The sequence below is a fragment of the Lutjanus erythropterus genome, chromosome 13 (assembly GCF_056507025.1).
Source record: "Lutjanus erythropterus isolate fLutEry1 chromosome 13, fLutEry1.hap2, whole genome shotgun sequence".
Taxonomy (NCBI): Eukaryota; Metazoa; Chordata; class Actinopteri; order Lutjaniformes; family Lutjanidae; genus Lutjanus; species Lutjanus erythropterus.
This window is the reverse complement of record NC_139329.1, coordinates 5,847,077-5,865,854: the sequence shown is the minus strand read 5'-3', so window position 1 is coordinate 5,865,854 and position 18,778 is coordinate 5,847,077. Positions and strand designations below refer to the sequence as shown.

The window sequence follows — 18,778 nt, the reverse complement described above, 5'->3', positions numbered from 1 at the left end:
TCAAAATGTCAGACTTTCTTCAGAGTTTCACGTGGTAACAGGTTGCTAAAACCCACTTGTTCTCAATGGTAGCTATCAGTGGCGGACTCAGGCTGTCAGGGGGACGGGGCGAAAAAAATAAAAAGGGCACCATCTGTGGTCTGAAATTCTAATGTACTTTATCACTGTCACTGGAAGGGCACTTTAGAGGACACATTCTCATGTCTCATGTCTTGTCCACTGAAAAGGCACCTAGAGGGTACATTATCATGTTGTCTTGAACACTGGGCTACTCTACAGCAGGGGTGGAAGTAACTAATTACAAATATTCAAATTCTTATAATTTAGTAGTTTTTTTGGGTACTTGTAGATTTTCAAGTCTGTACTTTTACTCATACTTAAGTATGCATTACAAGATGTAATCTTCTTAGTTACTTCTAAAGTCATAGTTGAGTACTGAGTACAATTTGACTTAATATCCAAACCTTTCATCTGCATTTTAGTAACCAATCAGGTGATCTGATTGCAAACAGACCAATGAAAATAAAGACATATGGACGAAAAACAAAATGAAATGCTTCGGTAGGACACATTTGGAGTAAAGATGCTCAACAACAAATTAAAAATGTATTCATGGATATTTTATCAATAGTCATGGCAGTAATTGCACCTCATTGGACTAAATGCAGACTTAAAATGACAAAAAAAAAAGAAAGAAAAGAAAAAAACTGAAAGTGAGTAGTTTATAAATTATTAATGATTAATTGATTGTTAATGTGTTAGTTTTCAAGTATTGGTTCAGGAAAATGCACAAACTTTGCAACCCTAGTTTGGCGAGGTGACTGTAACACCAACGGTGAAAATTAACTAATACTCTGAGTAGTTTTTGTGATGAATACTGTGTAATATTTTAGCAGTGCAGCAGTACTTGTACTTGAGTACATATTTTCAGTACTCTTTCCACAAGTGCTCTACAGGGCACCTTATGAAGTTTTATCTGAGGGCACTAGGGGGACCAATTGACCCTTCGCTAAGCCCCACCTTTAACAGCAACTGTCCAATCATATGTTAGCAACCGTAACTAGAGCTGACAAGCTTTCCATTTACCTATATGTTGACGTGGTGTGCAGGAGGATCTGAGGAGGGCGATACTCAGCTTTTCATGAGTCTGGACAGTGACGTCTTTTCTGTAGTCTCTCAAAAACATGAAACACAAGATCACATGTGGTGAATGTATTAAATTCCGTCTTCATCTGCTGTAATTTGAGCTGCAAACATTAGCTACACACAAGCATGTCCAGCTAACTAACTCTAGCTTACTAGCTACAGTAACTTTACCTCCAGCCAAACTTGTTAGATACCACTGCATCTGCATTTGTTATGTGGTGGTTTAAAAAGGAGGAAGTGGGCTGATGGTCTAAGCCAGATTAGCTTAGCTCCTATCCTGGCTATCTTCCGTGATCGCAGTCCAGCTCGTCTGGCTGAGTGACCTGTCTCCAAGTCTGCTGCACTAATCTAGTCCCTGCGCTTCCTTTTCCCACATTAATGAGCATATTTCTGTCATCTACCTGCCATCTTGCACCATCAAATCAATGTTTGCTGAGACTTAAGCTAGCATTAGCCTCAGTCTTTGAGCATTAACATTTTATCATGTGCACAGCTGTCAGGTAACTACATTTACACTTTAACAGCGTTCTTGTTTTAAAACTCAGATGGAACATTAAAATGGACTTTTCGGCTGAATCAAGGAGTTAGCAGTAGCTTACATCAGCCAGCTGCACTTATAAAATTTGCTTGTGAGTCATTATTTTAGTCGTCAAAATCCACCGTCATCAGCTAGGAATGAGAAGCTGCTTTTGTTTACATCTCAAAGGATTCAGAGACCTTGTGTTTCAACTAGGGTTGCCAACTTTCTCACTACTAAATAAGGGACAGGTGCATGGTGCCATGGTGGTGTGAGCATGATGTGTGAATACAGTGTATATTCATATTTTCATTCAACTGGAAATACAGAAAATGTGTATATTCCCTTTAATTTTTACTGTATTATTATGTAACCTCATAAACCTCAAAGAAAGCAAAAAATCAGCTGCTTGATCCGGTATCCAAAAAAAGCTGTCCTGTTTCCGCTGAAGCATCTTCATTTTGAACTTTCTGACTTCCTTGTACACATCTGTGGTGCAGAGCTTTGTTTCCTCCAGTTTTTTTAATGAGTTGGTCAAAAATACACCCCACATTATGAAAACAGCACAGGTAAATCTCAACAGCTGCAGTTTTTTCTTCATCCTCAAAAATCCTCCTCAGGGCTACAGGACAGGTCTCCCCGAGCGACCTTAAGTATGACGTCAGAGCTGGCCAGCTCTGGAGCAGACGATCAACAGCTGGATAAAGGGGGAGCCATCGTGTGCAAACATGACGCAGAACAGAAAAGAAAACAGAACAATAAAAGAAAGAAAGATACTGAGAAGTGACTGTAGATCTTCATAACAATAGACTCAATTTCCACTGACAGCTGATTGCAGATGTGCTTGCAGGTGTTGTGCGTCTATGTGCGCTGGGCAATTAGCTTTCAGAAAGTGATTTTTTTTTTTTTTTTTTTGCAGGATTTGGTGCAAATGCGCTGTATACAACTGATGCATGTGAGGGGGCCAGTGACTGGCTGACAGGCAGTGTGATTGGCATATGATCTGCCACTGCCGTTTTATCTGATCTAGGATCTGTAGAGTGCTGTATTTACAAGAGTTAACAGTCAACATACGGAACATTTGAGGTCTCGTATGAGATAATATGGGACAGTTGGCAACCCTAGTTTCAACAGTTACTCCCAATTTCGATGTCATATCTGCCACCATTATCACTGTAAACTGCATGCAGTGCAAGAATGGAAAGTTTGGCAGGCTTATCAACAGTAACTAAGGAGGGCGGGGCTTAGTGAAGGGTCAGTTGCCCCCTTTGCTCCCCTTCTTGAGTCCACCAGTGGTAACTATGACTCTGCTGATGCTTTCAAAGAGAAGCAGTCTACTCTCAACTTTGGTGCACTCTGCAGCTCATTATCTTAATCGAGTGTTGATTTATTGTTCTCAGTTTTACTTGAATATGCACTTTTAATGTACTGTAATTTAATAATCTAATTTAAGGAATATTGTACTCTACTTTTCCCCTTGATTTACCCAGTGTTATCTGCTTTACTGTATTTCTCTTCTCTTTAGAGTATCCTGTCATACTTGAATCAAGTGTTGTTCTTCGTTTCCTGGCAGCATTTTAAGGGCCCGAATTCCAGTGACCACAGTGGTCCTAAATAATTCAGGGAGTCCCGACAGACAGAGATCCAATATTTACTAAGTTAAGGACACACAAGTTGTTATCAGCTTATCAAATAAATTTCACATAAGACTGTGCCAACATCCTGCATTTATATACCAAGTGACTCCATGTAGAGACTTGACCTCAAACTGAAAAACTCTGCTCTAATTCATTAGTCTCAGATGTACACAGAGCAGACAGTGTCACTGGAGTTAAACATAGTGTACCTCTTTGTTCCTTGTGTTCCCTAATAGTTCCCTAATGTTCTGCTCTGCTGTGTTTCACCGCCCTCTGCTCCCCTCACTTGCACTCTGTTACCTTCTCCGATTTCCTGCAACAACTTTGTTTAGATAAATGTATTAAAAATTGCCCCATATGTCAGTAAATGTACCCTGTGCCACAGAGCCATGAACACCCAGATGACCATATTGCTGTGCACGTTGATTTCAAGTGGAAAAAAAAAAACAGTGAAAAATAAACCCAGAACAGGGGTTTGGAGGTTTTCAGATGTCAGCAGCAGCATGTTAGTTGCAGAACAGATACGCTCTCAGGAGGTTTTATTATTGAGAAAGCAGCTGGTTGTCTGTCAGTGTCCTCAATGTGTTTCTGCTGTCTCTGCACCACCTGTGACTTGAGCAAAGATCCGCACACCTACGTCCACACAAACACACACACACAGGAAGACACACACAATCTCACACACCAAAAACTCTGCACCACTGTGCCTGACGCCACCTCTTTCTCTTTCCGACTTTGTCATCTCTCATGCTGTCTCATAGACACACTTTCTCACACACGCAAACACACACACACACACACACACACACTGAAGCACACAGATGATAGCCAGATGCTGGCACCCCACAGCACCACCCCCCCTCCCCTCCATCAGCTGCTCCTCCCATAGCAGCAGGTAAGCAGCCGTCCTCCTTCAGTGGTGTTCTGTCAGAGGTGGACCACTGGAGTGTTTAAGCTCTGGACACAGGCCAAACACACACATTTACACACACACACACACACACACACACACACACACACACACATACAAGCAGAGTCAAGGGAGGCCTGCCCTGCAGCAGCGATGGTAGCAGATTTTATCAGAGGTGGCAAAAATACACACATTTTGTACTCAAGTGGAACTACAGATACTTGAGTAAAAAAGACTGGTAAAAGTAGAACAGATTCAACTTCTTTACGCAAGTAAAAGTGAAAAAGTACAGGCTCTGAAATGTATTCAGAGTATAAAAGTGTAAAAGTAGCCTCCACGAGGACATTTCTACCAGCAGTTTCTGTGCAGAGCTAACTGAACCTCACCTTCTCTCCACAGTATTTGTCTCATTACATCCTGTTACTTCTTTCATGTAATTTTCATCTTGGTATGCATTGTTATGTCACTTTGTGTCATTACGTCATTTTTCTTGTTATATCGTATTTGCCTTGTTATATCCAGTGGTGGAAAGAGTACTGAAAATCTGTAGTCAAGTACAAGCACTGTTACATGACTAAAATATTACTCAATTACAAATAAAATTACTGGTCTTAGAAAAATACTTGAGTAAAAGTGAGTCTATTAGTTACTTTTTAACCAGTGATGTTTAATGTCTAAATTACTCCCAGCTCCTGTTCTGTTGCTCAGTGGTCACACTCGTGTTTCCATGGTTGCAAAACTTGTTTTTCTTTTCTTCTCATTTTCAGTTTCTTTTGGGTCATTTTTTAAGATTAAGTTTCCTCACTGAACAAATGACTCTACCAGACAAAACAATGTTAAATGAGATACAATTGTTGCCAATTCTTTACTGTTGGTTAAATATTGATTAATATATATATTAATTGGCTAAATTCTTAATGATTAATCAATATAAATCCTGTAATGCTAACAATTTCCCCTTGGGATCATTACAGTTTTTGTGAGTCTGACTCCAAAACTGCTGCTGCACTGTTTTATTTTTTATTAATATGTCATTGCTTTCATTGGTCCATTTGCAATCAGATCACCTTATTGGCTACAAAACTGCAGATGAAAAGTTTGGCTATTAATTCAAACTGTACTCAGTACTCTATTATGATTTTAAAAGTAAGTAAGGATATTAAATATTTAAATGCATACTTAAGTACCAGTAAAAATACAGACTTGAAAATCTACTCATAAAAGTACAAGTACTCCAAAACACTACTTAATTACAGTAATTTGAATATTTGTAATTAGTTACTTCCGTCCCTGGTTATACCTTTTAAATCTTCTTCTTCTTCTTGTTACCTCTTTTAGTCGTTTTCATCTTGTTATATCGTTTGTCATTTTTGTTTTGTTAAGTCTTGTTATGTTGTTTTCATCTTGTTAGGTCTTTTTATGCAGTTTTCGTCTTGTTGCATGTTTTTATTTCTTGTCACGCTGTTTAATTCTTCTTACATCTTGTTATGTCATTTTTGTCGTTAGGTTTTTTTTATGCTGTTCTTGTCTTGTTACAGCTTATGTCTTGTTACATTGTTTTTCTCTTGTTATGTTTTGTTATGTTTTATTACATCTTGTTATGTTGTTTCAGTTTTGTCAGTCCTTCTTACGCTATTTTAAAACTTAAGTAATGAACCTGTCTTCACAAGGGTAGAAAGTATGGATATTTGGGTTAAAGCGTAGGGGGTAAAAGTAAAAAGAAATACTGTAGAAAAGCACAGATACCTGAAAAAATGACTTAAGTTTAGTAACTACATATTTGTATTTAGGTATTTCCCATCTCTGGATCTTATGTAGCTGAATCTGGGTGTGTGTTTGAGTGTGTCTTCCTCGCTGTGTGGCAGTCACAAAATTCACTGAATAAGTGGCTGAAGATGGGTGTAAAGTTATTTTTGTGTACAATTTGTGACAGCAAAGTGGGAAAATGTGCACTGGAATCTTTCAGAGGGAGGTAGAAATGTGTGTATGTGAGTGCGCTTTCATTTCTGTACTTCTGATCAGCAGCAAATGTCCTCAGAATGACATACATTTCAGATAAGAAAAGTCCTCCAAAAGAGAACATGTCGTCACTTGTTTCTTCTTGAAGGGATTTTGTAAGAGTTATGATTTGGGAGTTCAGTTTAGGTGAGAATTACAGCTATACTTTGCTATATTACTGGTGATATAAGCCTTCAGGGCATCACAATGCAGGGCTGCAACAAGAGAGAGCGTCCCATCATGATTTATCTTATTTGTCTGGATTAGATTCTGGTAATCAATCCCTCACCAACTACAGTGATAAATCAAAACTGCTCCATTGAGAGGCTGCTGGACTCGCCCCACAGTACACTAGATCTTTGTCTCTCCTGTGTACCTGTCCTTTGAGATCACACACTGAATTGAAGACTGGATTTATTTTGTTGCAGCAGAGTTCCAACAACCGCTGTCCGAAGCTGACTTTTGCTGGGTTATGGAAAGACATAAAGCATACATGGTTCAATAGATTGTTTGAAGTGGGGTTTATGAGGTACCAATCGTCAGTAGATAGTGTTTGGCACGACCCCATTTTGGAGAAGCAGAGAGGAGTACCAGCATGGAAGCTAAGAAATGTACTGCTGTGGACAGAGGGAGCAGCAAAATGTATTTTAGCCAAAAATGACCACTGTCTTGCAGATTGAGAGAAACCAGGTTGATACCCGTGTAGGTCACGGTCCTCTGACTGTGGTGGCTCAAACATGTCCGTACAAGTCAAGTAAAGCCACTAGTAGTCACACATCTTTCAGGTCATAGTGGTGTTTGACATGTGAGATACTGGACATGCGCCCCCCCCCCCCCAGCATTTCAGAGCACAGAAAACTGCTTATGTTTTTTCAGTTTTAATTGTAGATACTTGATGATTTGTGTACTGATGTTTAACAACTAGAGGTGTAACGATTCACTCATGCATCCAATGCATCTGGCTTTAATGTGTAAGCTGTGTGTGCATCGATTCAGACGGCCTGTATCGGTAAGAAGCTGAATGTGAATTGGAAAAATTGACATTGCTCTCATTCAGACGTACATAAGTTCCATTTTTGGCGTCAGTGACCTGCTGCTGTAACTTTCCTCTGTTTTCTCTCTTGTCCTGCCTCTGCCTGCACTGTTGCAGTACCTGCATTTCTCTTCATTTCCTCAGAACAGACAGTGAAAGAACAGAGGTCGCACTGCCAAACTTAACGTGCAAGTATAGAATAAGTTTGGGTTTTATAAGAAAGATGAGAAACACTGCTGCAAATGATTTACGCAAAACGTGTCTGACAGCAGAGTACAGAGACACGAGTCTGACCCACAGAGACGACATGTCACTGTGAGAGCAGGTAACATAGAGCATCACTGTTCCTCCACACCCCACTTCCTCTACACAGTCAAATTCAATCAAAATCGCAGCACTATTCAAATGAAACAGAGCAGCAGATCATCGTACTGCAAAAATACTTATATTTTAAACAGTTTTAAAGTTTGTTCACAGATTCTCATTTAGGCTACAGTATCTCATTTACACATGAGACTCATAATAAGATGTTAACACCACTGTAATGTCTCCTCTCTGTCTCTACTATCACTGGATTCAATAAAAGTAACTTTTTTGTACTAATAGTACCCTACACAAATAGCATTAATAGAATCAAAATGTAAACATTCACACATTGCATTGTCTTATATTGTATCATGACAGGGCTGAATCGTATCGTACTGAATCACTGGCTGTTTCATATCGTTGAACATTGAAATACATATAATTGACCAAATCATCTCAGTCAGTGAGATATACACCCCTATTAATAATATGTTTCTGTGGCATGACAAACTCACAATACATTTATTATTGCTTTACACAGCCTTTTCCCATAGGAAACTGCCATTTTATAAGCCAAATATCGCAGTCTCTCACTCAACCAGACTCCAAAAACAAACAAACCAACCAACTGACTGAAGCAGTGGTAGTGTTACAGTTCAACTAGGAGGAGGACCCAAATGCAGACAACAGGAGGCAGAGGGGAGAGTTCAAAAGATATTTAATTAACCAAAGACCCAAAAAAGCTTACATGAATGAAGCAGGGGAGTCCTAAATCCAGGCAGGGGAAAAAAAAAACAAAAATCCATTCAAGGGAGAAACAAAAAAACATGAGGAAGAGGAAAAAGGAACATGAAGAAAACACTGACAAGCGACGAGAAAAGACGAGTATGAACCAACAACTAAGGAGGACAAGACACAGGATTAAATACACTAGGGAGGGGGAGGAAAACAAGACACAGGTGAGGGCAGGCAAAGACAGGTGAAAATAATTAGTGATCACAAAGGACTGGAAAACAGACAAAGACAGGAAGTAAAACCAAAACACATGAGGGAGGATCAGAAACTACCAAAATAAAACAGGAAATAACCAACAAAATCCAAAACCATGACAGGTAGACCAGCACCTCCCCTGTTCTGGTAAAATTATGGACTTTTTCATAGGAGTCTGGTGGCTTTGAAGATTCCCGTCAGAAAGAGCTGTCTGATGGCAAGGTAAAGTGGTGAACATATTTTAAATATAACATACACTTAATGTGATATTGATGTTTTTTGTAGGTGAACCTTTCTTTAGGCGTCCACAGCAGTGCATTGCTTAGTCTGCTGATCGATCTAGCACCTGATCCTGACCAGAAAATCATGCATGTTGGTCATTAAGTGCAAGCAGCTTATTCCAAACGATGTCTGTTTATATTTAAGCAGTGCCCACTAGTGGACGTAGTAAAGATGACAGGAGAAGTACAAGGAGCAAGAAAGTATGGATTTCAAGGAGTTGGTTGGATTGATGGCTCAAACAAGCAAAGAACATTTACCAAGGAGGCCAGGGTTCATGTTTTGTGTGGAACAAATAGTAACTATAGTGTTATTTAACTTACAACTTCAAATTAACTTGAAAATTCGCTACGGATATGACATCCAACCACGTCACTTCCATCATGTGGCGTAACCAAACTGTTATTTTAACCCAAAACATGATCTTTTCCTAAATGTGACCAAGTAGTTTTTGTGCCCAAACCTAACCAAACTGCATCTTATTACATCTTGTTATGTTGTCTTAGTCTTGTTACATTTTTTTTTACATCGTTTTCATCTTGTTACATCCTGTTACATCACTTTCATCTTATTAGGTCTTTTTATGCAGTTTTCATCTTGTTATGCCTATCACAACATTTTAGTGTTGTCACGTCTTGTTGAGTTGTTTTCGTCTCGTTAGGTCTTTTTACGTTGTTTTTCATCTTGCATTAAAACTCAAGTAATGAGGCTTTTTTTTGAAAATGTCAGAAAAACAAATCTATTTAAGTTTAGTAGCTAAGTATTTGTACGTAATTAAGTATTTGTACTTAGTTAATTCTGAACTCTGGATTTTGTAAAACTGAATCTGGGTGTGTTCATGAGTGTCTTCCTCGCTGTGTCACAAAATTCATTGAATGAATGGGGAAAGATGGATGTAAAATCATTTTTGTGTGCAGTTTGTGACAGCAAAGAAGGAAACTGTGTTTGCTTGCATTTCCATACAACCATATGTAACCAAACTGCAACAACATAAAGTAACCACATGAGTTATGTGTCATGTCACATGACTTATGTAGCGTAGTTAAGGTCTTGTAAGCCGGTAATCTCCACTGATAATATATGTTGTTTTGGGAGTACAATCAACCTATTCTGGCATTAAGGTATGAGGATGTGTTGGATCTACTGCAAGTAATCCACTGACTATTGATAAGTTCCTTATAATATCCCTCTTCAAATAATTTGAGCTTTAAAGTAACAGTCCTGACATTTTTGGGTAAAATGAGGAATCTGAACTCTGACGAGAAGTTGAATATTAGTTACAAGCAGGAAAATAATGCCAGGCAGCCTCACAGCTGTAAATTTGAGTCAAGAGATATCAGGAATGTGTCACAGTCAGGATTTTTTTTGGCAAAATGACAGTAAAGCTTTCACTGCAGTTACATTTAATGAATAATCAGGACTCTGCAGACATCAAGGATTTGAATGAAACCAAGCAAGGGGCACCTTTTTCCAAGCTTTGTTCGAGGGAACTTTGAAAACCCCTGGTGCATCGGGATGATGCGTTCAAAGCCCCTCTGTAAAGAAAGTGGGGAAAGTGGCATCCTGTCCTGTGTGGTGTTGGTTATATAGACTTTTATGTTGTTTTGTCTTTAAGTGCTTTAATTGTTTAATGTCAGACAAATTTTGAACAGAACCATCTGCTTCTGCTTTCTCCAGCAGCCCCCCCCCCCCAACCCACCCTCCTTCTATCTAACATTCAGCCAGTATTTCCTCAGAGACAACTTTGCCAACACATTCATGATGAGAGAAAGAATTAGCAGCCAGTTACAGTCAGAAAGACTCGGCTTTGGATGTGCAGCTTGAAGGTTACTGGAATGAAGTTTTTCTCTTAAAAAAAGATGTGTATATCCAAGAGAGCCTCCTGTCTCCCCTTCATCATCCTTCCCTGCTCTTCTTTACTATTTTTCTGTATTTCTTCCCCTTATTTGTACTCTTGTCAGGTCTAAGAAAGTGTTTCAAAAGCCTATTTTGCTTCCAGAGCCGGTCTTGACCTCCCTCAGGCCCTCAGCAAAATTCTGCTAAAGGGCCCTCCTACCTGACATGTCAGCCATATAAACCATTTGCCACAGTCACACCTGACACCCCAGGGCCCCCACTGCAACCCACCCCTCCTTTAAAACACTTTGCTCCATCTGTTGGTCTAACAATAAGAACAGTTACACAAAACAGAACCAGGCACAACATATGATTAAATATTGAATATTCATTGGCTCTGCTGTCTGGTAATTAGTCCAGTCTTCAGAATATCGTACATTTTCAAAGGTAATATCATCCATTCCTGAGAATAGCAACACTATAATTACAATATTTGATGAGAATTTATTGTTTAAGGATTCAGGTGTACGAAATATATAGAATTTATTAAATGTTTTGGTCTTCTTTAATTTTTTTAAATTCTAAATTTGCTAATTAAAAATGTGTTACAGTCTTCAAAATCTAAATCTAACAATACCTACTGATCACAGAGGTGTAAAAAAAAGTGATATTACATTCATCTTTCTTTTAAAACATATTTTTTTGATGAAATCGTTGGTGCTCTAAAGTTGTGTCCCAGATTTACATGAACTCAGCATGTCAGCTATATTCAAAGCTCCAGTCTCACTTTTTATTTGAAAAAAGGCAGGAATGCTGCTCAAGCTTCTGATTTTTCAACAAATTCATGAAGTAATATTTCTGTCAGATGTGCTTCTAGCCCTTCTAAATCAAAGCTAAATATGAATTAATGTTTAAAATGTGTAATTTGATTAGTAATGAAAAATGTAACTCTGTAAGACATCAGCTCTGTCAGATTTTCTGTCTGATGGAGTTGACGTTAGATTTACATTTAATAAAAAATGTCATCACTAGGAGGTTTTCACATTACAAGGTTTAATAGAGTTTGATCTTTTAAAATATATTTTCCAGCATAATGGAAGAGTAAAAATCAAAACTCCCTCATAAAACGGTTTTGTCCCGATTCTCAAGAATGAGTGACTTACTTTTAATACTATGGCCTGGCTGAATAGTTGATCTTTAATAATTATTAAGAGTGGATCCAACATTTTACATTCAATATTTCATCAATAGTCAGTGTCAATCCATTGGTTTCCATCTTGTACGAGTCTGAGAGACTAGATCATCATAGAGAGGTGAAGTCCCTCCTCTTCTGGTGGCTCATCATGGGACATGAGACTGATTGGCTGATTGGACTGACACAAAACTGAGATGGTCAGTGTTTCTTTGCTGGGGTAGCAAACTCTCCCAGACAAAAAAAACCCCACTTACACTCACTAACATCTGGATTTTGTCAAGGCGAAGTAAGCATTTACTCATGGGTCAAACCACTCTGCAGTAGTCGAGGTATTTATAAGCTGCAGCTCTGATTGGCAGTGCTATAAACATGATACCTGGGTGGACACGCTATTTTCACCCCAGAGGCAATGATGGTTTTTGCTACGTTGATACCTTCTGAGACGTTTTTGCTCCTTTTTCATATACGTGCTGCTTGGCATGACCTGGTTTTTGTGTGTCTGCGCATCAGTCCAGCGCAGCAGCGTCTGGACCTGCTTGAAGGTGTATATTTACTGATGAAGTGCTCGTCTTTAGTTGAGTATCTGAGTGGATGAACGTTTTTTCCAATAAAATGTTCCCCTGCTCTTTTGTTGTCTAAAAGCTTTTATTATGAATCAGCAAAATCAGGAAAAGTTGGATTTTCATCAACAGTAACTTGATTTTGAACTTTTCTTTCTTTTTTTTCGTTAATTTGAGCACCACAAGCCAGTTATAGTCCCATTGTGTCTGAGAGAAGGCAGACATCCCTACAGCCAGTATCTCCAAAACTCTGCAGCTCACACTGAAATAAATCTAAAAAATCATAGCCTATATTGTCTGGACTGATCCCCACTGCTATCCTCTGCAACCTGCAATTTATAAACACAGTTGGCATTTATTAAATGTGATTTTTAAAAAATTAATAAAAAAAAAAGTTGTATTTTGCTTAAAAAAAGAAAAGCAGTAAAGCAAAAAGTCACAGGCCCAGAAGTGGCTGGCAGACACTCAGACACAGAGAGACCAAGAGATGCGCTGCCCAGTTAGATTAGTAAGACAGACAGAGTAGAGCAGACTGGATCAGACCCACTGGAAGGTTCCATGTGGCCCACAAGGCCACAATAAGCACTTGGAAATATTGCAATTAAAAATAACTAACTCGAGGTGCTCCCATAGCTCAGTTGGTAGAGCGTTCATCCCATGTACTGTGACCCATTTGCTGCATGTCACCCCCCCCACCCACTAAGACAGTCAACATCATTTTGCTTAACGTTAAATTGTTATCAAGCTTTTATTCTGAAAGGGGTCAGGGCTGTGTTCATTGGTAATGATAATGAAGTGTATCCTTTTTCTCTCAGTGCTGCAGTGTTGTTTACATTGTTCTTCTTCTACTGTTGCTGCTACTTTCATTACAACCTGTATCCATGCATGGAATACTGCAACACTTAAAGTTCACAATAAAAAGAATTACCCTACAATTCATCACATGAGAATTTGGATAGAGTGACAAACAGAGCATGACTGTGTTAGCCAGCCACTAGCTCGTATGTGCCGGTGTGCCCTATATAGAACACCTCTGACTGCTTCCATCATAGAGATTCGGCCACAGTCAGAACCTTGTATTACTGTTGTGTTTTGGCCCACGGCAGCCTGAACAATTTCTCATGTGGCCCCCTATGAAAAATAATTGGCCACCCTTGGACTATGGAGAGATGTACACTGTAAAAACAAAAAATGTTCAGAAAACTCAAAACTTTCAAGTTAATGTCAATTTATACAAGAGATTTTTGAGTTCTGAGCTCAACTATTTTACCAACTACTGATCTTTTCTTGAGATAATTTACTTTTCTTCTTCAGATAAACTTGAATCTTTGAGTTTCAGAAACCCACCAAAAATTTTATTTTTAAAAAAACATTACTGAGTAAACTCATAGAAGTGAAAGTAAATAATGGTTATTATTTATTTTCTAAAACACAAAGATTCAAGTTCATCTAAAGAAGAAACATTCATTGTCTCAACCAAAGATTATAGGTTGGTAAAACTTTTGTTTATTTCAAAACATAAGACTTTGACTCAGGCTCATTTTTTTTACAGTGCAGTGCAAGCTAGCACACCAATTTAATGTAAATGTTATTGCTGACATCAAACTTCTCTCTTTTCGAAGGTTCGTCTGCTGCTGACGCGGGAATCTTGCCCCATTGTATTACATAGTGAGCATACAGTTCTGCCTGCTTCTGATAGATATAACACAGCAGTGATTCAACAAACACCCAGTTCATAACAGCTTTTCCACTCCCTGAACTAATGAAGGGTTTTCCACGTTTCAGTCGAACCCACAGGGCGACCTTTGCTCTCGGAGCACTGGAGATCAGCAGATGGTCTCTTGGCAACTGCAAAAAGAAGTCAGGGGGGCAAACAAATAGATTGAATTTGATTTTCTCAGTGAACAGACTAATGCTTCACTGTCACTGTTATTTTCAGAGCTGTCTATTCAGATCTTCATTAGTTCAATCATGTGAGCATACATTAGTCAAGATAATTACATGTCTAAAGGAGATTATTGGCTCGGGTGCTTCGTATTTAAGCTGTGAATTTTAGATGTTGTACAGTTGTGTATTCAGTCGGTGAACTGAATAGTCAACTGTGAACAATACAGACACACTCCATGCACAAGGTTGGTGTGTACGCTGCTATTTTTGTCCAGTAGTATTGGACAAAAGACCTGATTAGAACACTTTATGTAGTAGGTATACTACTATCAATGTATCAGTGGTGTATTTGTAAGTGTACTACTTTAATTGCTCTTAAGATGAAATTGGCACACTTTTTAGGTTATAAAATATACATGAAGTGTAAGAGTGGTAAGTTTTATTTTGTACTTCAACTATACTGTGAACTTAACTACAAGTAGACTTTTAAGTATACTGTTAATTTACTAGTTATATACTTAAAGCTCATGTTTTAGTTTGTAAAATTATACTTCAAAGCATACCACAACTAAACTCATATACACTTTTAGTTTACTAGTTATGTAACAGTCCACTTTCTAGTTTATTGAAAGTAGTGTGAGTCGTAAACTTTAAGTACACAACTAGTTTAAGTTGTTGTTTTTTTTTACTTTAACTATACTGTGAACTATACTACAAATGAACTGCTAGTTATACTCTAGTAGTTACATATTTATAGCTCACTTTTTAGTTTATAAAAGTATACTTGAAGTATAAGAGTAGTAAACTTCAAGTACACAAATAGTTTACATCTAAGTTTTACTTTGTACTACACTGTTAATTTACTGGTTATATACTTATAGCTCATTTTTTAGTTTATAAAAGTATATTTCACAAGAGGTTTATGCCACAACTCAACTTGTATACACTTTTAGTTTACTAGTTATGTAATAGTAGTTCACTTTCTAGTTTATGAAAGTATACTTTAAGTATACTTTAATAGTGAGAATAGTAAATCTTAAGTACCCACCTAATTTACATCTAAGTTTTATTTTTTGTTGTTTTTTGAACTATACTTCAAGTGAACTTATAGTTATACTCTAGTGGTTACATACTTATAGATCACTTTTTATTTTATGTACACTTTCATGTATACTCTTACTAAACTACAAGTTTAATAGTTTTTATACTGTAACTGTACATGTAAGTTTTCTGTAAGTGAACTTAACATTACACTTATAGTTCACAATTTATATATTATTTTTGTACTTTGTACTATTTATGTGTTATTGTTTTATACTTGAAATATAGCTTTAACTGTGATTTAAGTAGACGTGAAGTGAACTCATATGTACACCATCAGAGGACTATACATACAAATTCACAAGAATAAGAATTAAGAACATCATTTCCATTATAAATCACAATTTTTTACCAAACAGGTATTGTATTGCATACCATGTAAGACGCATAACAATGACAAATCTAGTCTCAAAACAAATGCAACAAACAGTATGAACACAGTCTTTAAACAGGCTTGATATTAGAATTTGTGTCACACAGGAGCATTTCCAAAATCAACCCCCAGGGACACAAACATAAGGTAGTATGTAAAACATGTTAGAATACTACCTCAAAGAAGCCAATGTGTGTGTGTGTGTGTGTGTGTGTGTGTGTGTGTGTGTGTGTGTGTGTGTTTTAAGTATTTAAATAGGATACTCTGTCAAAAAAGTAAGCACAACTACAAGCCAAGTATATTTAAACTTTATATAATTTAATCATACTTTTCTCAAGGATATATTGATCAAAACATTAAATACAAGTATATACATTTCAGTATAAGTCCAGTATACTTAAGCATAATTTTGTTAAGTATGTCTGTGATAAGTACATAAAAACTAAACTGAAAATATAGTCTCTTACTCTTAGTTAGGTGACCACCAATGTTATTACAGTTGGGTGTCAGGGGACAACATCTAAATCAGCCTACACATGCCCTCAGGGCAGGTGTAAATTATAAAATGTACTGACATTGGTCAGGAAAAGCTGCTATTGTAGTTTTATTGCTGCTTTGCTAGCAGTGTACTACAAATGAAACATCTGCACACAAAACAACATTTTAATGTACAGTATTCCTCTGTATTGGGCTCTTTTCCTCCTCCTCTTTTGTCCATTTATGTCCTTGCACACTAGAAGGCTGGACCACTTCATCATGAAATAAATGTGAAAATAGTTTCTCCCTCACTTCTCCTTGTTTCCTTCAGTCACCCAGTCCAGTGCTCAGTGGTACATCTGAACAGGTAGCACAAACAGTCAAAACAAGTGGAGTGTCTTTGATGTGCATTTCTCACACAGGCAAGGAGAAATTAAAAAACTGGGAGGAGCAGAGGTACAAAGTATATTTTTCCTTATTTATTCATTCATTTGTTACATCAAGGCAGAAAATGAGTAGGGGAGGAGGGGCACCCAACAGTTAATTTTTAATTTTATTAATTTTTCCTTTAAGAGCGGTCAGTGCCCACCAGAAGTTAGTGCCCTAGTTGGCCCTTTTCTCTGGTGCCACATTTTACCACACCAAATTGCATATCCATGATCACTTTCAGCGCTCTGAGCTGAAGCCATGGCCGAGATGGACCCACTCTGGAGTGAGGCCAAATGCGTGGCATATACAGAAAGGCGCTGCAAATACAGAAGCGCACTGCATATAGGAAAACAAATGCAAAAGGAAAACGCTGCAAATACAGAAATGCGCTGCAAATAGGAAAAACAAATGCAAAAAGAAAACGCTGCATATCCAGTCGTACAATGGAAGTGCTACAGGCCTCTAGGGGCAGTGCCAAGCTTCCACAGAGACAGATAATGGACAGTGATGTGTCGCCAACCCGTGATGAGCCTCCTTTTTCCCCTCAAAGAAGCGAGTGTGTGCACGAGAGCAGAGAAGAAAACGTTTCTTAAAGTCTCTTCATGTTCAGCTCCCAGTACTTTTGTAGCTTCTAACAGAATCTTTATGTTTTGAAATGTAGTTTCTCTCCTCTGCTGCAGTTTGTGCTCTCAGGTATCTGCATTACTTTACCATTTCACAATTGCTTTCAGCTGTGTCGGAGTTCTGAGTTCTGAGTTCTGAGTTCTTGTTGTTGTTGATGAACCCTCCCGAATTGTTATATTTTCCTGATGATCTAACTGCAGCAAAATCTACAATTTTCCAATGCAAACTGCTGTTTTTACTCACTAAAAACTTTTTACTCATTTGGTTTTGGCTTTTGGTGTTTTGAGTCCCAAGTCACATCTAAAGGTGTCCTAATGTCTCTTCATCTGTCCCCTCCTACTCCTCTTCTGTTCTTCAGGTCGTGGGACGAGTTCCATGACTGTGCCAACGTGGCGATGGCCGGCTGTCCAGAGGAAGCGGCAGCTGTCTGGGAATCTCTCCGCCAGGAATCCAAGAAGATGCAGTTCTCCGGAAACCTGTATGACATGTGCTCCAACCGCAACAACCACCCGGTAGCCTCAGTGTCCCCACATGGCTCGGCCAACCAGGAGGAGATCAACCAGGAGTCTCTAAGAGGACGCGCTGATCATCTGGCAGGCTGCCTCCACCCTCTCATGCTACTGTCTCCTGTGCTGCTGCTGTTGTTTTGGATATAACTACCCAAAAGAAATGGGACTAGTGTGAATAGATATAAACTTTGTGTATTTTTTCTTCCACAAGTCCATCGACTTTCCACTGTTTTTTTTCCTCTGCTCTGCCAGGGGTTGAATATTTCTAAAGTGCATGTTCAGAGGCCTGGCAGTCTTTTTGATAACGTATCTTTAAACTGCGTGTGCCGTTTCATGCATATTCTCTGCCTTTTAATTAGTCTCTCTGTTGGAAACACTCACAAAATTTATACAGAGATACACATCCACGGTACAAACAGGCCTGCAAACACATACATAGTTAAACAGATGCATACGGCAGCAAGTGTCATCTGGCTTTATCCCCTACACCCCTAAATTTAGCTAGTAAGAGCTCGTATATGATGGTTCCTGGAGGAGTCTGTCTTCATGAGTGTAATAAGAGAAACAATAACGTTCTACATGACAAACCTGAAAACTAAGTGATGAAGAGGCCAGATGCCACAACTAGTTAAACACATTCATTTATCAGCTTTGGAATGTGGAGCAGGTGATAATTATGTAAATCTTATATACCTGGCTTGCTACCTACCCTGCAGTTTGTCTCAGTGGATGTGAAGTGCTGCAGTAAGTCTATAATTGGCTAACCTTTCATTTCTCTTTCCTCTCTGGTCTCTGAATGCTCTAATAACAAGCTAAAAACATGAATAAATAAGGGAAGATCTAAACAAAAAATATCTATTCTACAGTAAGGTTGGCCATTTGGGTTCATTTGGTGACCTGCTTCAAGGGACCCTTAAGACCAAAATCAAAAATACATATTTTTCCCTGGCCTGCACTGCTATTTATCCATC

The 18,778-nt window shown here is 38.3% G+C and overlaps 1 protein-coding gene across 1 annotated transcript in view; it reads left to right on the top strand.

Annotated features, from left to right (window-relative positions):
- Window positions 1-18,136, top strand: part of nrn1la (neuritin 1-like a) — a 116,195-nt gene extending 98,059 nt beyond the window's left edge. The window contains exon 3 of the mRNA XM_084734451.1: window positions 17,657-18,136. Within this exon, the coding sequence (XP_084590577.1) occupies window positions 17,657-17,954 (298 nt within the window). The 3' untranslated portion in view covers window positions 17,955-18,136. The remainder of the gene's footprint in view (window positions 1-17,656) is intronic.
- The last annotated feature ends 642 nt before the right edge of the window (window positions 18,137-18,778 follow it).